This window comes from Rhinolophus hipposideros (assembly GCF_964194185.1).
Source record: "Rhinolophus hipposideros genome assembly, chromosome: 14".
Taxonomy (NCBI): Eukaryota; Metazoa; Chordata; class Mammalia; order Chiroptera; family Rhinolophidae; genus Rhinolophus; species Rhinolophus hipposideros.
Genome location: NC_138060.1, coordinates 32,644,840 through 32,659,167, shown reverse-complemented (window position 1 = coordinate 32,659,167; position 14,328 = coordinate 32,644,840). Strand labels below are relative to the sequence as shown.

Below are 14,328 nucleotides of genomic sequence, written 5' to 3'. Positions count from 1 at the left end.
CATCTGTATATCACATTGTGTGTTCACCCATAGTCAGTTCTCCTTCTGTCACCCTGCAGCTGCTATGGAAGGTAGTGTGGAAGTTCCTCAAAAAATTAAGAATAGAATTACCATACGACCTAGCAATCCCTCTCCTGGGTGTCTACCAAAAAAATCTGAAAACATTTATATGTAAAGATATGCATGCTCTGATGATCATTGCAGCTTTATTTACTGTGGCCAAGACATGGAAACAACCAGTGTCCTTCAATAGATGATTGGATAAAGAAGATGGTATATATACACAATGGAATACTATTCTGCCTTAAGAAAAGATGAAATAGTGCCATTTGCGACAACATGGATGGAACTTGAGATTATTATGCTAAGCGAAATAAGTCAGAAAGAAAAAGTTGAGAACTATATGATTTCACTGATATGTGGGCTATAAAACTGAAAACAACAAAGGAACAAGACAAACAAAGAAACAAAAACTCATAGGCACAGACAATAGTTTAGTGGTTACCAGAGGGTAAGGGGGGAGGAGGATGGTAGATGATGGTAAAAGGGATCTATCTTTCTGAATCTTTCATTTCTGAAAATGCCTTCATTTATCTGCCCACTTATATGATAATTTTGGTAATTATAAGAATTCTGGTTTCAAAGTCATTGTTTCTGGTGGTTTCCAAGGGGTGCACAGTGAGTCAGGGGAGACTTAGGTTCACTTCCAGCTCAGGGCCCTGCAGCTTTACCCCCCATGTTTCTATGCAAGGCCACTACGTGTCATCACAGTGGTGTACATAAGTCACATTTATGGTAAACTTCATTTCATCACAAAACCAAACCCTATATGTAGATGCCCACTCTTCATAATACAATAAATGCTCACTCTTCATAACTTTGAAAAGTTAAAAGCGATGTCAGTTTATTGCCAGGTAATTAAGCCTGTGGTCTAATTGTTCTGTGCTTGCTAGTTTGGGGACTTCTGGTAGGCTGTCCCATTGCTGATGGTCCTTCCCTTTTCCTGCTTTTAAATCCTCCACAGCATTTAACCCTTTGCGAAGCATATTACAGAACTTATAAATGCTTATAGATCGATCAGTTAATTAAAAGGAAGATGAGGTTGCCTATTAAAGTTCCTGGTTTAATACCAAAATCAAAATTTTTAATTAAATTTAAAATAAAAATTTGCTAGACTCTGTATAATGGCCAAAGTTGGGTTTTTATAATTTTAAAATAAATTTCCTTCTATTCATACCTTTTCAGACGTTAGCCCTTTTGGAAGAAGAGGAAGATATAAACCAAATTACAGATTACTTCTCCTATGAACATTTCTACGTTATTTATTGTAAATTCTGGGAACTAGATAGTGACCATGACCTGTACATCAGCCAGGCTGATTTGTCTCGATATAACGACCAGGGTGAGTATTTCTATAGTAAGACTTAACTACTTTAATATATTTCTATATTAAGACTTAACTACTACTTAACTAAGACTTATATAAGTTGTCCCCAAACATTATGGGGACTTCCCATTTCTTAAATTCTATACTTAATCAGGGCCAAGAATTTTTAAGTGGGAATGGGTGAAGATAATAATATTTTATTTAGAAGCCAAGTATAGGAGAAGGGGTTTGGAGGAAGTAAGCAATTAGAGACTTAGTTTCGATGAACTTGCAGCATTTATAGTGGTGTTTGTTTTCTGATGATGAATTGAATAAGATCCACACCTATGAAAAGTTTATTTGAAAGAGAATGTGTATACACCTTTATAAACTTCTTATTTTATAGTATTTATACATAGCCAAGGATGAAAATAATATTTCTAACATGACAATGTTTTCAAGGACTCAGAAAAATTTACTTTTTGGAATTTAGTTCCAGAAAAGATATTTTCTTTGCAGATGAATTTTGTGTGGTTTCTTTTGTCAGAAGACAAAATAATATATATCACATGATATTACCCATTTGCTTCATTTTTGCCAGTAGTAAACTTAGAACCTGTTACCTGCTGATTCAGTATTTTTAACCAAGCACCAAGATACATTGATTCATTCTTCTCTCATAAAATTGTCCCTGTTCTATTCTTAAATGTCTTCTCGGGCACTGTTGATTTTTCTATGTCAGCCTTTTTAGCGTTTTAGATGTAGCACAGTACAAATCTTAATGCGTTGAATTTCACTTCTATTTGACATATTTGTGACTAGTACCTCTTAATTAAGAAAAGTTTCATTCTATATGATGTTAAGTTTCATAGAACTCTCATATTTAAGAAACAGAGTTCTGCCTCTCAAAATCTCAGGTGCCAACCAGGCACCAAGAGGAAATACTCAAATGTACTTATTTGATAGGCATTTTAGTAGTATATCCGCTTTTCTTCAAGTATTCATAACCTTCCTGTCACCAATATAGCAAAAAGATAGAGGGGTATCAGGTCAGCCTTTTTACTATGTACCTTCTAATTGCCAGTGGCCAGATCATCTGTATAATATGAGCCAGTCTCTAGAGATCAAGCAAAACCCTATGAGCTCTAAAGCACCCTCTCGGGCTGACATAACCATAATTCTCATTAAGTCCCCAAATGTTATATGTCCACACATAGCAGCTCATTAGAGGCATGTTAACGGGATGAAGTCCAGAAAAGCTGGCAACTAGACCTGCATTTTGACGGGGCCACTGAAACTCTACATAACTGCCCACTCACCAACCTATGTTCAATAGGAAAACATGATCTTCAGTTTTAGGAGGCTAAACCTTCCAAATCTAAAAAAGGTTTTCAAAAAGACTTTAGCTTTGGAATTAAATGTCCTTGCCTTTCCTATACAGCCTCTCTTTTTCTATCTACTACAAATTATTAACCCCATAAACCAACGCTCAGCAAAGATGCTTACATAAGCTTTGGTATATGGTCAGACACGGCTGTACTGATACCCAAATTCCCAACATTCTTTAGCCAAACTAATTTACCTTTATGTTGACTATATGTTTAACTTTATGCAGAAGTGTTAAGATGCTGATAGCTGCTAACTCTCTAAAGACCTTGTCACTGGTTCTGAAATTTTAGTGTTCATGCCACTGTCTGGGATACTTGTTAAAAGAACAATTTCCTGTCCTTACCACATCCCTAGGTCTGACACCTACTGTCATCTTTTTTAAACTAATACCTTTGGTTATTTTAAACCCACAATGAGGTACACTGCTATAGATTCTCTAAGATCTATCATCAAAAGCAACATACCACCTTAAGATATAATTGTCTCTCTCACCTGAAACTAATATAAAATAATATTGAATGTCATCTGTAATTGAAAAAAAGAAAAAAATGTATAATTGTCTCTCTTTGAATAAAATTTACTGATGGAATTTCTAAAAATTATACATCATGTTATGTCCTGGACTTTTGTAAAAGAGAATATAAGAAATGTATGTTTATGGTATGTTTTGGTATGTTTTATAAAATTCCACTTGAAAGCATTCTTCATTATTTTACTCTGCATACCTTATATTAGGTACTGATGATCAGTTCCCCCTTGAACTGAATACTAGGATAAAATTTGTCTTGTTTTAGAGGAAAAGTTGTCTTATTTGATAACAAGAACAATACTTCTATACATTTTTGTCTTAGTTGTCAGGATGTGCAGGAAGGAACTAACTTGGCCCTCAACTGTATTAATACATTCCAGCTGTGAGGCACACCCATTTGACTGTTCTTTTTTAAAGATTAATTAATGGAGCCACCTCAAATTGTTACTTTCAAAAAGTATAAATTATATAAGAGTAAATATTTAACTGTTCATCATGGAAGATTATTACGTTTTAGCTTGTAGCTGCTGAAAATAAATTTGCCAAAAGTACTGACCTTATGGAGCATGTTTCTCACTAGCTCTGTACTTTCTTATTTACCTTTAGCTTCGTCAAACAGGATTATTGAAAGGATATTCTCTGGGGCAGTAACAAGGTAAGAAAAAGCATCTGAATTTAAAAATGGACTACAAGTAAAACTATAAAAATCTCATGTTAGCAAGGCTTCCTGCATAAATTAACAGTGCTATAAGTCAGATAATAACTTACAACATATACAGTCATGGCTTCATACAAGACAGTAGTAATTCTTTAATATATGAGCATTGGTCCTTTAAATACAGGTAAGAGTGTTTGATCCTGGTAATTATTTGCATTTAGATTAGAAACCTGGTATCTTTTTTCATATATACAAGTGCCTCTGGTTCCACCTCTTAGGCCTTTGAAAACAAGATAGACCATTGATGGGTTGCCCTTTGTAAGGTTTCCAGCATTCTAATTTTTTTAAAGTTTAACTTAATTTCCAAAGGAAGATATTACTTTATTTCTTTGTCTATCATCCTACTAAATTTATCTGAGTAATTTCTTGGGAAACTTTAAAACCATGTGATGTTGTTTTGCTTTGTTTTTTTTCCCCAGGGGAAAAACAGTACAGAAAGAAGGAAGAATGAGCTATGCAGATTTTGTTTGGTTTTTAATCTCTGAGGAAGACAAAAGGAACCCCACCAGGTAGGACTTCCAAGTTTCCTTTGCCAAGATGTTAAACACTTGAACAAAGCTTGAAAAAGTCATGATACATATCTAGTGAATGCCAACTCAACCTAAGAGTACCAAGATAGATTAGACTTAGTCTCTGCCTCTGGGACTGAATCCAGAGTCTCACAACTTATCAAGAAAAGTGCTATTACCCCCAGAAGCAAAGGTGAAGTGACATGTGATCTGGCCCAAGGAATAAGTAGGACTGGTAAGCATTTATATTTAATGTGGGAATAGATAACTGTGAATTTTTGTTGGTTTATGACCTTTATAATTCAGTAGTGAATTGGAAGGGAAAGGAGAACAAATTATGGATGAAGCCAGTATCACCTTGATACCAAAACCAGACAAACACATACAAGAAAATAAAACTAGACTAGCATCTCTCATGAAGATAAATCCAAAAATTATTCACAAAATACTAGCAAGTCAAAGTTCAACTTCTCAACTGTCAGGCCCCTCTTCTAGAATCGGCAGATGTCCCAAGGAGAGATGATCTCAAATGCGAGGCTCCTCCTCTCTGGATTTCCTTCTGCATCTGGGCGCCATAATTTTTTACTGCCCTGTTAATAGTTCAGTGCCTTCCAACAGAATTTTTCCTCCAGATTTTCTTAGTGGGAGGGTTAAACCAAAACCCTTATTAGTTCATCATTATCAGAAGCAGAACCTTTCAGATCAACTTTTCATACCTTGAGCTCCATAACTGGATCTCTACTTAGAAAATTTTGCCAAAAGAGGTGTTTTGAGTCAAAAGCTTTCTTTTGTGCCCCTTTTCTGCCTTGCATGTTGCTTTTCTCCTGCCTAACAGCTAACATATTGTGACTTTATTCTTTGCCAGGAAACAAGTGTTTTATATGCTTCAATGGCTTATTTCATCCTCATTTCACTATGAGTTTAGGTATCAGTGGTCCCATTTTACAGTTAAGGAAACAAGCTCTGAGAGATTGCACACCTAGTAAGTGACCTAGATTGGATTTAAATCCAGGTCGGTATGACTCCAAATACTGGGCTCTTTATCACTATAATGTATGGGCTATCATACGAGACAGCATGTTTGCATGTCTTATCTTCTTAACTAGCTAGGCTGTGGAATCCCTAAAATAGAGTTCTCTATTGAACTGAAATTCCTTATTGCCTAAGAGACTCAAAATTAGGCCAATCAGAAGAACATAACTCCTGATTTTGATTTATTTGTTTCCTTGGCTCCCACTGGCACCTACTAGCCACCCAGTGTGTTCACTCTCAGTGCTTCACGTTGCTTTACTAAAGCAGAATGTGAGCAAAAGACAGTGAAAACTCACTTTTAAAGTAATGAAAATTCCTATACATGAAAACCAAACTCTTATTTAACAAAATGTAGTAGGCAACGCTTTGCAATAATCAGGTTTGTGGCTTATGAAAGACATAGATGGAAAATTTGAGTTTCGTGAAAGAAGTAATACACTCACTAAAGTGTGATGAGTGCTTTATAAAATATAGTAAGCCCTCACTTAACACTCTTAATAGATTCTGTGACTTTAAACAAAACAATGTGTAATGAAACCAGTTTTACCAGAGGCTAATTGATATAAAGAGTTAATTTCCTACAGCATCTCATCAACATTGTAACAAAATGATGTTAAATGAAATGAAGTTTTTCAAGGACTTGCTGTACTGCTTACAAAATTAGGATCATGAGTCTTTCTTATGCCAGGTCCTGTCAGGGGTAGATAAGGAAAGTGTCTTTGGGTAGGATGTTTTTTGTGAACAGGCTCTTGCAACCCTCTCTTGGTATGTCATTTCACTACCCTCTGTCCTGGTTTTTTTTTAAATCACATCCTGCTTCTACCTTGGTCTCCTGACTAGGTGTCATCTCCAGCACTGATCTCATTCACCTTTATGTCTGAGGGCACTAGTCCAGTACCTTTAAAGGTAGTAGGTGCTAAAACATGTATGCTGAATATGCAAAGGAGTATACATTTAGCTACTTCCTTACGCAATAATGCAGTTTCCTATAACTTTCTTCTTCAATAGCTTACAGGAGTTTATAGCAGGGGTGAAAAATCTCCAGTCCGAAACTTACTTTTACTCAGCCCAAGGATAATGGCAAGAGGTAATCTTGTTTATGTCTACAATTGTACAAATACACTTTCTCGTGCATATAATTATGCTTTAAAATCAAGAACTGGTGACAAATATAGCCAAAATTCAACACTGGTTCTCTCTGGGTAGTAATTCTTTTTGTATGCTTTTCTGTTTTCCAATTTTCCTGCAGTGAATAGTCATTACTTCTAGACTCTGAGAAAAAATGTTACCTTTGGTAAGAAAAAAAGAAAATCTGCACTGAGAAAATTTTAGAGAGTATCTTATTTCCAGTAAGAAAATTCTCTCTGAACGTGTCCTGTATGTATTTAGCCATCCAGCCAGCCCTTGCTTCTAAACTTTCAGGAACAAATGACATACTGAGGTATATTATTTTGTTTTTTTAGCTCTAAGCCTGAAAACATATCTTTTGTACATTGATCCTTTTTATGCTCTCTATTACTCACAGGATTACATCTGATTTATCTACTATATGATATTCTTTCAGATATTTAAAGGCAGCTGTCATGTGACTTTGGCAAATATTGAGGCAGTATATCTATCTCTTTACATTCTAGCTTTCTCTCTTATGGGCTATTACAAAGAACCGAAGTGTATATGTTAGCTTTATTTATTGTATAGACTTGTATCTCAGTTCTTAATTGAAAACCAACTGACTGAAGTACTTTAGTTTATATTCCTTAGTAAAACAAGTTGCCTTTCACTTCAGTACTGTTAGGTCTTGTCAAAATAGTTACTTTCTTCCTAATTCTAATTTTTATTATCTTAAGTAATAAGAAATTTCAAGGTACCAAGAGACCTTAGAGACCAGTTAAAGGACAGTCTCTTGTCCCCTTTTGTACTACTCAAAACATTATTACTAAAATAATAATGATGGTATAACAGCCACGTTACCAAATTAATTGTAGCCCTCTGCTCATGAGCTTTCTCTCCTCAACGCTTTTCTCACAATGATAAAATGTTTCAAAGTGGGGCAGTATTTTGCTCCTTTTAAAACTTTCAGAGCAGCTGTGATATGTCTGGACCTCACCAGAGCCAAACTCTATTACCTCATGTTCTTTGGATCCAATGAATGTCTCCTCTGATCTTTCATGGTAACATTAAATATCAAGCTGGTGCAGTTTTAAAAATAGATTTTTTCGAAAGAGTTTTGCAAGTGTTAAAAGTTCAGTTAGTTGCAATAATATAAAATGTATCTTGCTGGATAAAAGTGCACACAGATCTCAGTGTGACTTACTTGAAAACAATTAATAGTCACAACTATGATAGCAGAAATGGAAAAACAGAATGTTCAGCAGATAAAGCTAAGAAAACATTCCAGGAAAAAAAAACAATAGAAAATAGAGACAAGATATGAAAGTCAGAGAACCAGTCTAAAAAGCCCAACATAGCTGGAAATTGAAATGTGATTTAAGCCACGGATATAATTTTTAAATTAGTCCATAACAGAATGATGTCAGCAAGATGGCACAGTAAAAGTTTCCATTGCTCATATCCTCGCAGAAACACCAATTTAAACAACTATCCATGTGCAAAAATACGTTCTCAAGAGTGAAGGATTCCAGGTGAGAGACTGCAGCACCTGGGTGCAGCACAGAAATAAGAAAAGATGCATTGAAGAAGGTAGAAAGGGAAATCTCACATTACCCGTGTTACCCCATCCCCTAAGCCCAGGCAGCTCAGCATGGAGAGAAACATCCTCCCCATGGGGAAGGAGAATGAAGCATGCATTTGGTCGAGGCCTGCCACAAGCACCAGATCAGCTCCCATGGCCCTGTGCTCAAGACCCAGTTTGACAGTCCCAGTCTCTAGGCTCACCCCAGCACCAGGCCAGTCCCTGCAACTCCAAACTCCAGGTGGACTACTGCAAACCCATCCTCCAAAGTTGCCCAGCACCAATACAGCTTCTGCAGCCCCAGGTTCACCCCAGTGCCAGACCAACCCCTTGAGCTTCAGGCTCCAGAGAACCCCCATATACCTCAACACTATCCAGCCACCACAGACTCATGCTTCAGGCCTACCCTGGAAGACCCAAGCTTCAGGCACCATAGTCCCATCCCAGCACCAGACCAGTCCCCACATTCAGGCTCAAAACCCACCTATTACCATGTCAGTCCCCATAAACCCAGGCACAGAGCCGCTTACCTGCTGACCCAGGCACCTGACTAGCTCACTGAAGGACTCCACAGACAGCAGCAAACCCAAACACAGACGCAGCCAAACAGTCTGCTCAGAATCTCTGGACAGATAGACTAGTGAAAGGCTTTCCTTGCCAAAGCCAGTCTGTAAAGATATGGAGACACCAATGCAATACCACAAATAATCAGGGAAACATGATACCATTAGAGGTACAGAATAAATCACCGGTAACCAACCTTAAAGAAATTGAGATGTGGGAACTGCCTCACAAAAATTCAAAATAACAATATTAAGGAACCTCAGTGAGCTACAAAAGAACACAGACAACTAAGCAAAATCAAGGAAACAAAGCATGAGGAAAATGAGAAGTTCAACAAAGAGATAGAAATCATAAAAACGAATCCAACACAAATTCTGGAACTAAAGAACATAGGACTGCACTGAAAAAAATCCATAGAGAACTTCAACAGCAGACTCAATCAAGCAAAAGACAGAATCAATGAGCATAAGACTGGTCAACTGAAATTACCCAGACAGAGGAAAAAGAAAAAAAGAGTGCAAAAAGCCTACAGGACTTTATGGGTATATCATCAAAAGAAACAATATACACATTATGGGCATCCCAAAAGGAGCAGAGAAAGACAAAGGGGCATAAAGTTTATTTAAAGAAATAATGACAGAAAACTTCCCTAATTGGGAGAAGGATTTGAACATCTAGATCCATGAAGCCCAAATATACAAAATATAAAGAGATCTTCACTGAGACACATTATAATCAAATTCTCAATAGTCTTTTGAAAGCAGCAAGAGAAAACCAACTAATAACATACAAAGGGAACCCCTATAAAACTAGCAGTGAATTTCTTAGCACACACCTTACAGACTTAAAAAGAGTGGCATGATATACTGAAAGTGCTGAAAGAAAAAAACTGCCAACCAAAAATACTCTACCTTACAAGACTGTCTTTCAGAAGTAGAGAGATAAAGACTCCCAGACAAAATCTGTGGGAGTTGGTCACCATTAAATCTGAAATGCTAAAGAGAGTTTTTCAAATTGAAAGAAAGCTTTCATGCCAACTAACATGAAAACATAAAGCATAAAAGTGATTGTAAAGGTAAGAATATAGTCAAATTTAGAATATTCTAATACTATAATGGTGGTGTATAAATCACTTTTAATTCTGGTATAAAAGTTCAAAGATGAGTATTAAAAAACTATATAATAATTTGATACTGGATTCACAAAATATAAGAGCGATTAATTGTGATACCAATAACAAAATGTGAGGGAAAAGAAGTTAAAACATGGAGTTTTTGTATGCCATTAAAGTTAAATTGGTATAAACTTGAATTAGACTGTTATAACTATAAGATGTTTTAAGTAAGCCTTATGGTAACCACAAACACAAAACCTGTAGTACACACACAACAAATAGAAAGAAATCAAAGTATACAACTCCAAAATATTATATGACAAAAGAAGACAGCAAGAAAGAAATAACAGAACTACAAAACAGTCAAAGACCAATGAACAAAATGGTAATATTTAAGTCCTTACCTATAAATAATTACTTAGAATATTAATGGATCAAAGTCACCAATCAAAAGACAGAGTGGCTAAATTATTACAAACAAGATTCCTACAAGAGACTTATTTTAGCTTTAAGGACACACATAGGCTAACAGTGAAGGGATTGAAAAATATAGTCCATGCAAATGGTAACCAAAAGAGTGTAGAGGTGACATCACTTATATCAGACAAAATAGACTTTAAGTGAAAAACTGTATTCAGAAACAAAGTCATTACATAATAATAAACAGGTAAATTCTTCAAGAGTATATAACAATTGTAATAACATATACCCAATAATTGAGCACCTAAATATATAAAGTGCATATTAACAGAACTGGTGGGGGAAATTGACAGCAATACAGTAATAGTAGGAAACTTCAATAACCCACTTGCAACAATGGATAGATCGTCTACATAGACAATCAATAAGGAAACAGTGGATGTGAACAGCACTAAACATCAAATGGACCTAACAGACATATATAAAACATTCCATACAACAGCAACAGGATAACACTTTCTTTTCAAGCACACAGGAATATACAAATCTCTAGGTAGATCATATGTTTGGACACAAAACAAGTCTTAATAAGTTAAGAAGATTGAATTATATCAAGTATCTTTTCCAACAACAGTGGTATGACACTAGAAATCAATAACAAGAGGAAAGTTCACAAATATATAAAGTAAAAATACTTTTGAACAACCAAGTGATCAAAGAAGAAATCAAAATGAAAATCAAAAAGTGTCTTGAAACCAACGAAAATGGAAACATAAGATCCCCAAAGTTATGGGATGCAGTAAAAACAGTTTTACGAGGGAAGTTTTTAGTATTAAATACCTACATTAAGAAAAAATCTCAAACAACCTAACTTCATACCTCAAGGAACTAGAAGAACAGACTAAACCAGAAGTTAGCAGAAGGAAGGATATAGAATAATAGAGATCAATCCAAAGAGATCAATTTTGGAAGAGAAGTAAATAGAGACTAGAAAAATAATAGAAAATATCAGTGAAATTAAGAGTTGTTTTTTTTTAAAGATAAAATTGACAGACTTATGTAGACTAAGGAAAAAAAGATAAGACACAAATAAAATTATAAGTGAAAAAATACAAAGGATCACAAGACTACTATGAATATTTATAGGCCAAAATAATTGGATAACCTAGAAGAATGGATTAATTTTTGGAAAAATATAATCTACCAAGACTGAATCATAAAGAAATAGAAAAAATCTGAACGACCAATAACAAGTAAGGAGATAGAATCAGTCATCAAAAACCTCCCCCAAAAGAAGAGCCAAAGACCTAATGGCTTCACAGGTGAATTCTACCAGTTAAAGAAGAATTAATTCCAGGCCTTCTCAAACTCTTCCAAAAAATTAAAGAGAAGGGAACACTTCCACGTTTATTTTATACAGCCAGCATTACGCTTATACCAAAGCCAGACAAGGACACTACAAAAAAAGAAAATTACAGGCCAATATGCTTGATGAACATAGATACAGAAATCTTCAACAAAATGCTAGCAAACTGAATTCAATGGCACATTAAAAGGATCATACACCATGATCAAGTGGAGTTTATCCTTAGGATGCAAGAATGGTTCATCACATGCAAATCAATAAATGCCATATACCACATTAACAATGTGAAGGATAAAAATTGTATGATAAATTCAGTATTTGCTTTTGTTGTTTTTTCTTTTGGTGTCAGGTTAGAAAAATTATCGCCAAAGACCTATGTCAAGTACCTTATCACCTATTTTCTTCTAGGAGTTTTAAGGTTTCAGGTCTTAAATCCATTTTGAGTTAATGTTTGTATATGGTGTAAGATACGGGTCCAGCTTCATTCTTTGCATGTGGCTGTCCAGTTTTCCCAACACCATTTATTGAAGAGACTATCCTTTTCCCCATTGTATATGCTTAGCTTCTTTGTCATAAATCCATTGACCATATAGGACAGGATGTATTTCTGGGCTCTCTATTCTGTTCTGTTGATATATGTTTCTGTTTTTATGCCAATACCATACTGTTTTGATTATTAAGCTTTGTAGTGTATTTTGAAGTTGGATAGCCTCCAGCTTTGTTCTTGCTTTGGCTTTTCCCATTCTTTTGTGGTTTGCACAAATTTTAGGATTATTTTTTTTCTATTTCTTTGGACAATGCCTTTGGAATTTTGATGGGGATTGCATTGAATCCATAGATTGTTTTGGATAGTATGGACATTCTAACAATATTAATTCTAACAGCCCATGAACATGGAATATCTTCCCATCTACGTGTATCTTCATTTTCTTCCATAACTTTTCTATAGTTTTCAGAGTACAGATCTTTTACCTCCTTAGCTAAATTCATTCCCAGGTGTTTTATTCTTTTTGGTGCAATTGTAAATGAGATTATTCATTTCTCTTTCTACTAGTTGTTAGTTATAGAAATGCAACAGATTTTTGTATATTGATTTTGAATCCTGCAACTTTACTGAGCTCATTTATTAGTTCTGACAGTTTTTTGGTGGAGTCTTTAGGGTTTTCTATATATAATAGCATGTCATCTGTAATTAATAATTTAACTTCTTCGTTTCCAATTTTGGTGCCTTTTATTTCTTTTTCTTCCCTAATTGCTCGTTAGGACTTCCAGTAGTGTGCTGAATTAAAGAGTAGATATAGATATCCTTGACTTGTTCTTAATCTTAGAGGAAAATCTTTTACCTTTTCACCATTGAGTGTGCTGTTAGCTGTGATTTTATCATATATGATCTTTATTATGTTGAGGTACATTCCCTCTGTACCCATGTTGTTGAGAGTTTTTTTAATCATAAATGAATATTGAATTTTGTCAAATACTTTGTATCTATTTAGATAATCATTATTTTATCCTTTATTTTGTTAATGTGTATCGCATTGATTTTGAACTATCTTTGTATTGCTGTACTAAATCCCACTTGATCATAGTGTATGATCTTTTTACTGTATTGTTGAATTCAGTCCTGTAATATTTTTTTGAGGATTTTTACATCTACGAGGTAGGACAATTAAGTTCACGAACTCATCCTAGAAAAAGTGCTACATACCTCATTGCTGAATGTCACTATGGTCATCTTCAAAGTACTCCCCTTGGGAAGCTATGTACCAATGCCAGTGCCTAGTTCACCCTTCAGAGCAATTTTGGAACACTTTTTCTCGAATGGCCATCAGAGCGGTCGTCGTATTACCCTTGATGTCCTGAATGTCATCAAAATGTCTTCCTTTCAATATTTTCTTTATCTTTGGGTAAAGAAAAAAGTCATTGGGGGCCAGATCAGGTAACTAGGGAGGGTGTTCCAATACAGTTATTTGTTTACTGACTAAAAAGTCCCTCACAGACAGTGCTGTGTGAGCTGGTGCATTGTCGTGATGCAAGAGCCATGAATTGTTGGCAAAAAGTTCAGGTCGTCTAACTTTTTCACACAGCCTTTACAGAACTTCCAAATAGTAAATTTGGTTAACTGTCCAGTTGGTACAAATTCATAATGAATAATACCTCTGCTATCAAAAAAGGTTAGCAATATCATTGCCACAAGTTCGCAAACTTAATTGTCAGACCTCGTATATCCATCAAGAATATTTGCCTGTAATTTTCTTGTGGCATCCATTTCGTGTTTTGTCATCAGGTAATGCTGACCTTGTAAAATGAATTTGTAAGTGTTTCCTCCTCTTCTTCTCTGTGTGTGTGTGTGTGTGTGTGTGTGTGTGTTTCAGAAGAATTAATATTAATTCTTTGAACATTTGGTAGAATTTACCAGGAAAGCTGTCTGGTCCTGGACTTTTGTTTGTTGGGATGTTTTTGGTTCAGTCTCCTTACTAGTAATCATCTATTCAGATTTTTCTGTTTCTTCATGATTCATTCTTGGTATGTTACATGTTTCTAGGAATTTACCCATTTCTATTAGGTTGTCAAATTTGTTGTGGTATCATTGTTCATAGTAGTCTCTTGTAATCCTTTGTGTTTCTGTGGT

The 14,328-nt window shown here is 35.2% G+C and overlaps 1 protein-coding gene across 7 annotated transcripts in view; it reads left to right on the top strand.

The window, feature by feature from the left end:
• The window catches only part of PPP2R3A (protein phosphatase 2 regulatory subunit B''alpha), a 140,315-nt gene that overhangs the window by 92,879 nt on the left and 33,108 nt on the right, over nucleotides 1–14,328 (top strand). For all 7 annotated transcript variants that reach the window (XM_081071559.1, XM_081071556.1, XM_081071560.1 and 4 more), the window contains 3 exons: nucleotides 1,246–1,402; nucleotides 3,891–3,939; nucleotides 4,422–4,511. In XM_081071559.1, coding sequence (XP_080927685.1) covers nucleotides 1,246–1,402; nucleotides 3,891–3,939; nucleotides 4,422–4,511 — 296 coding nt within the window. The remainder of the gene's footprint in view (nucleotides 1–1,245; nucleotides 1,403–3,890; nucleotides 3,940–4,421; nucleotides 4,512–14,328) is intronic.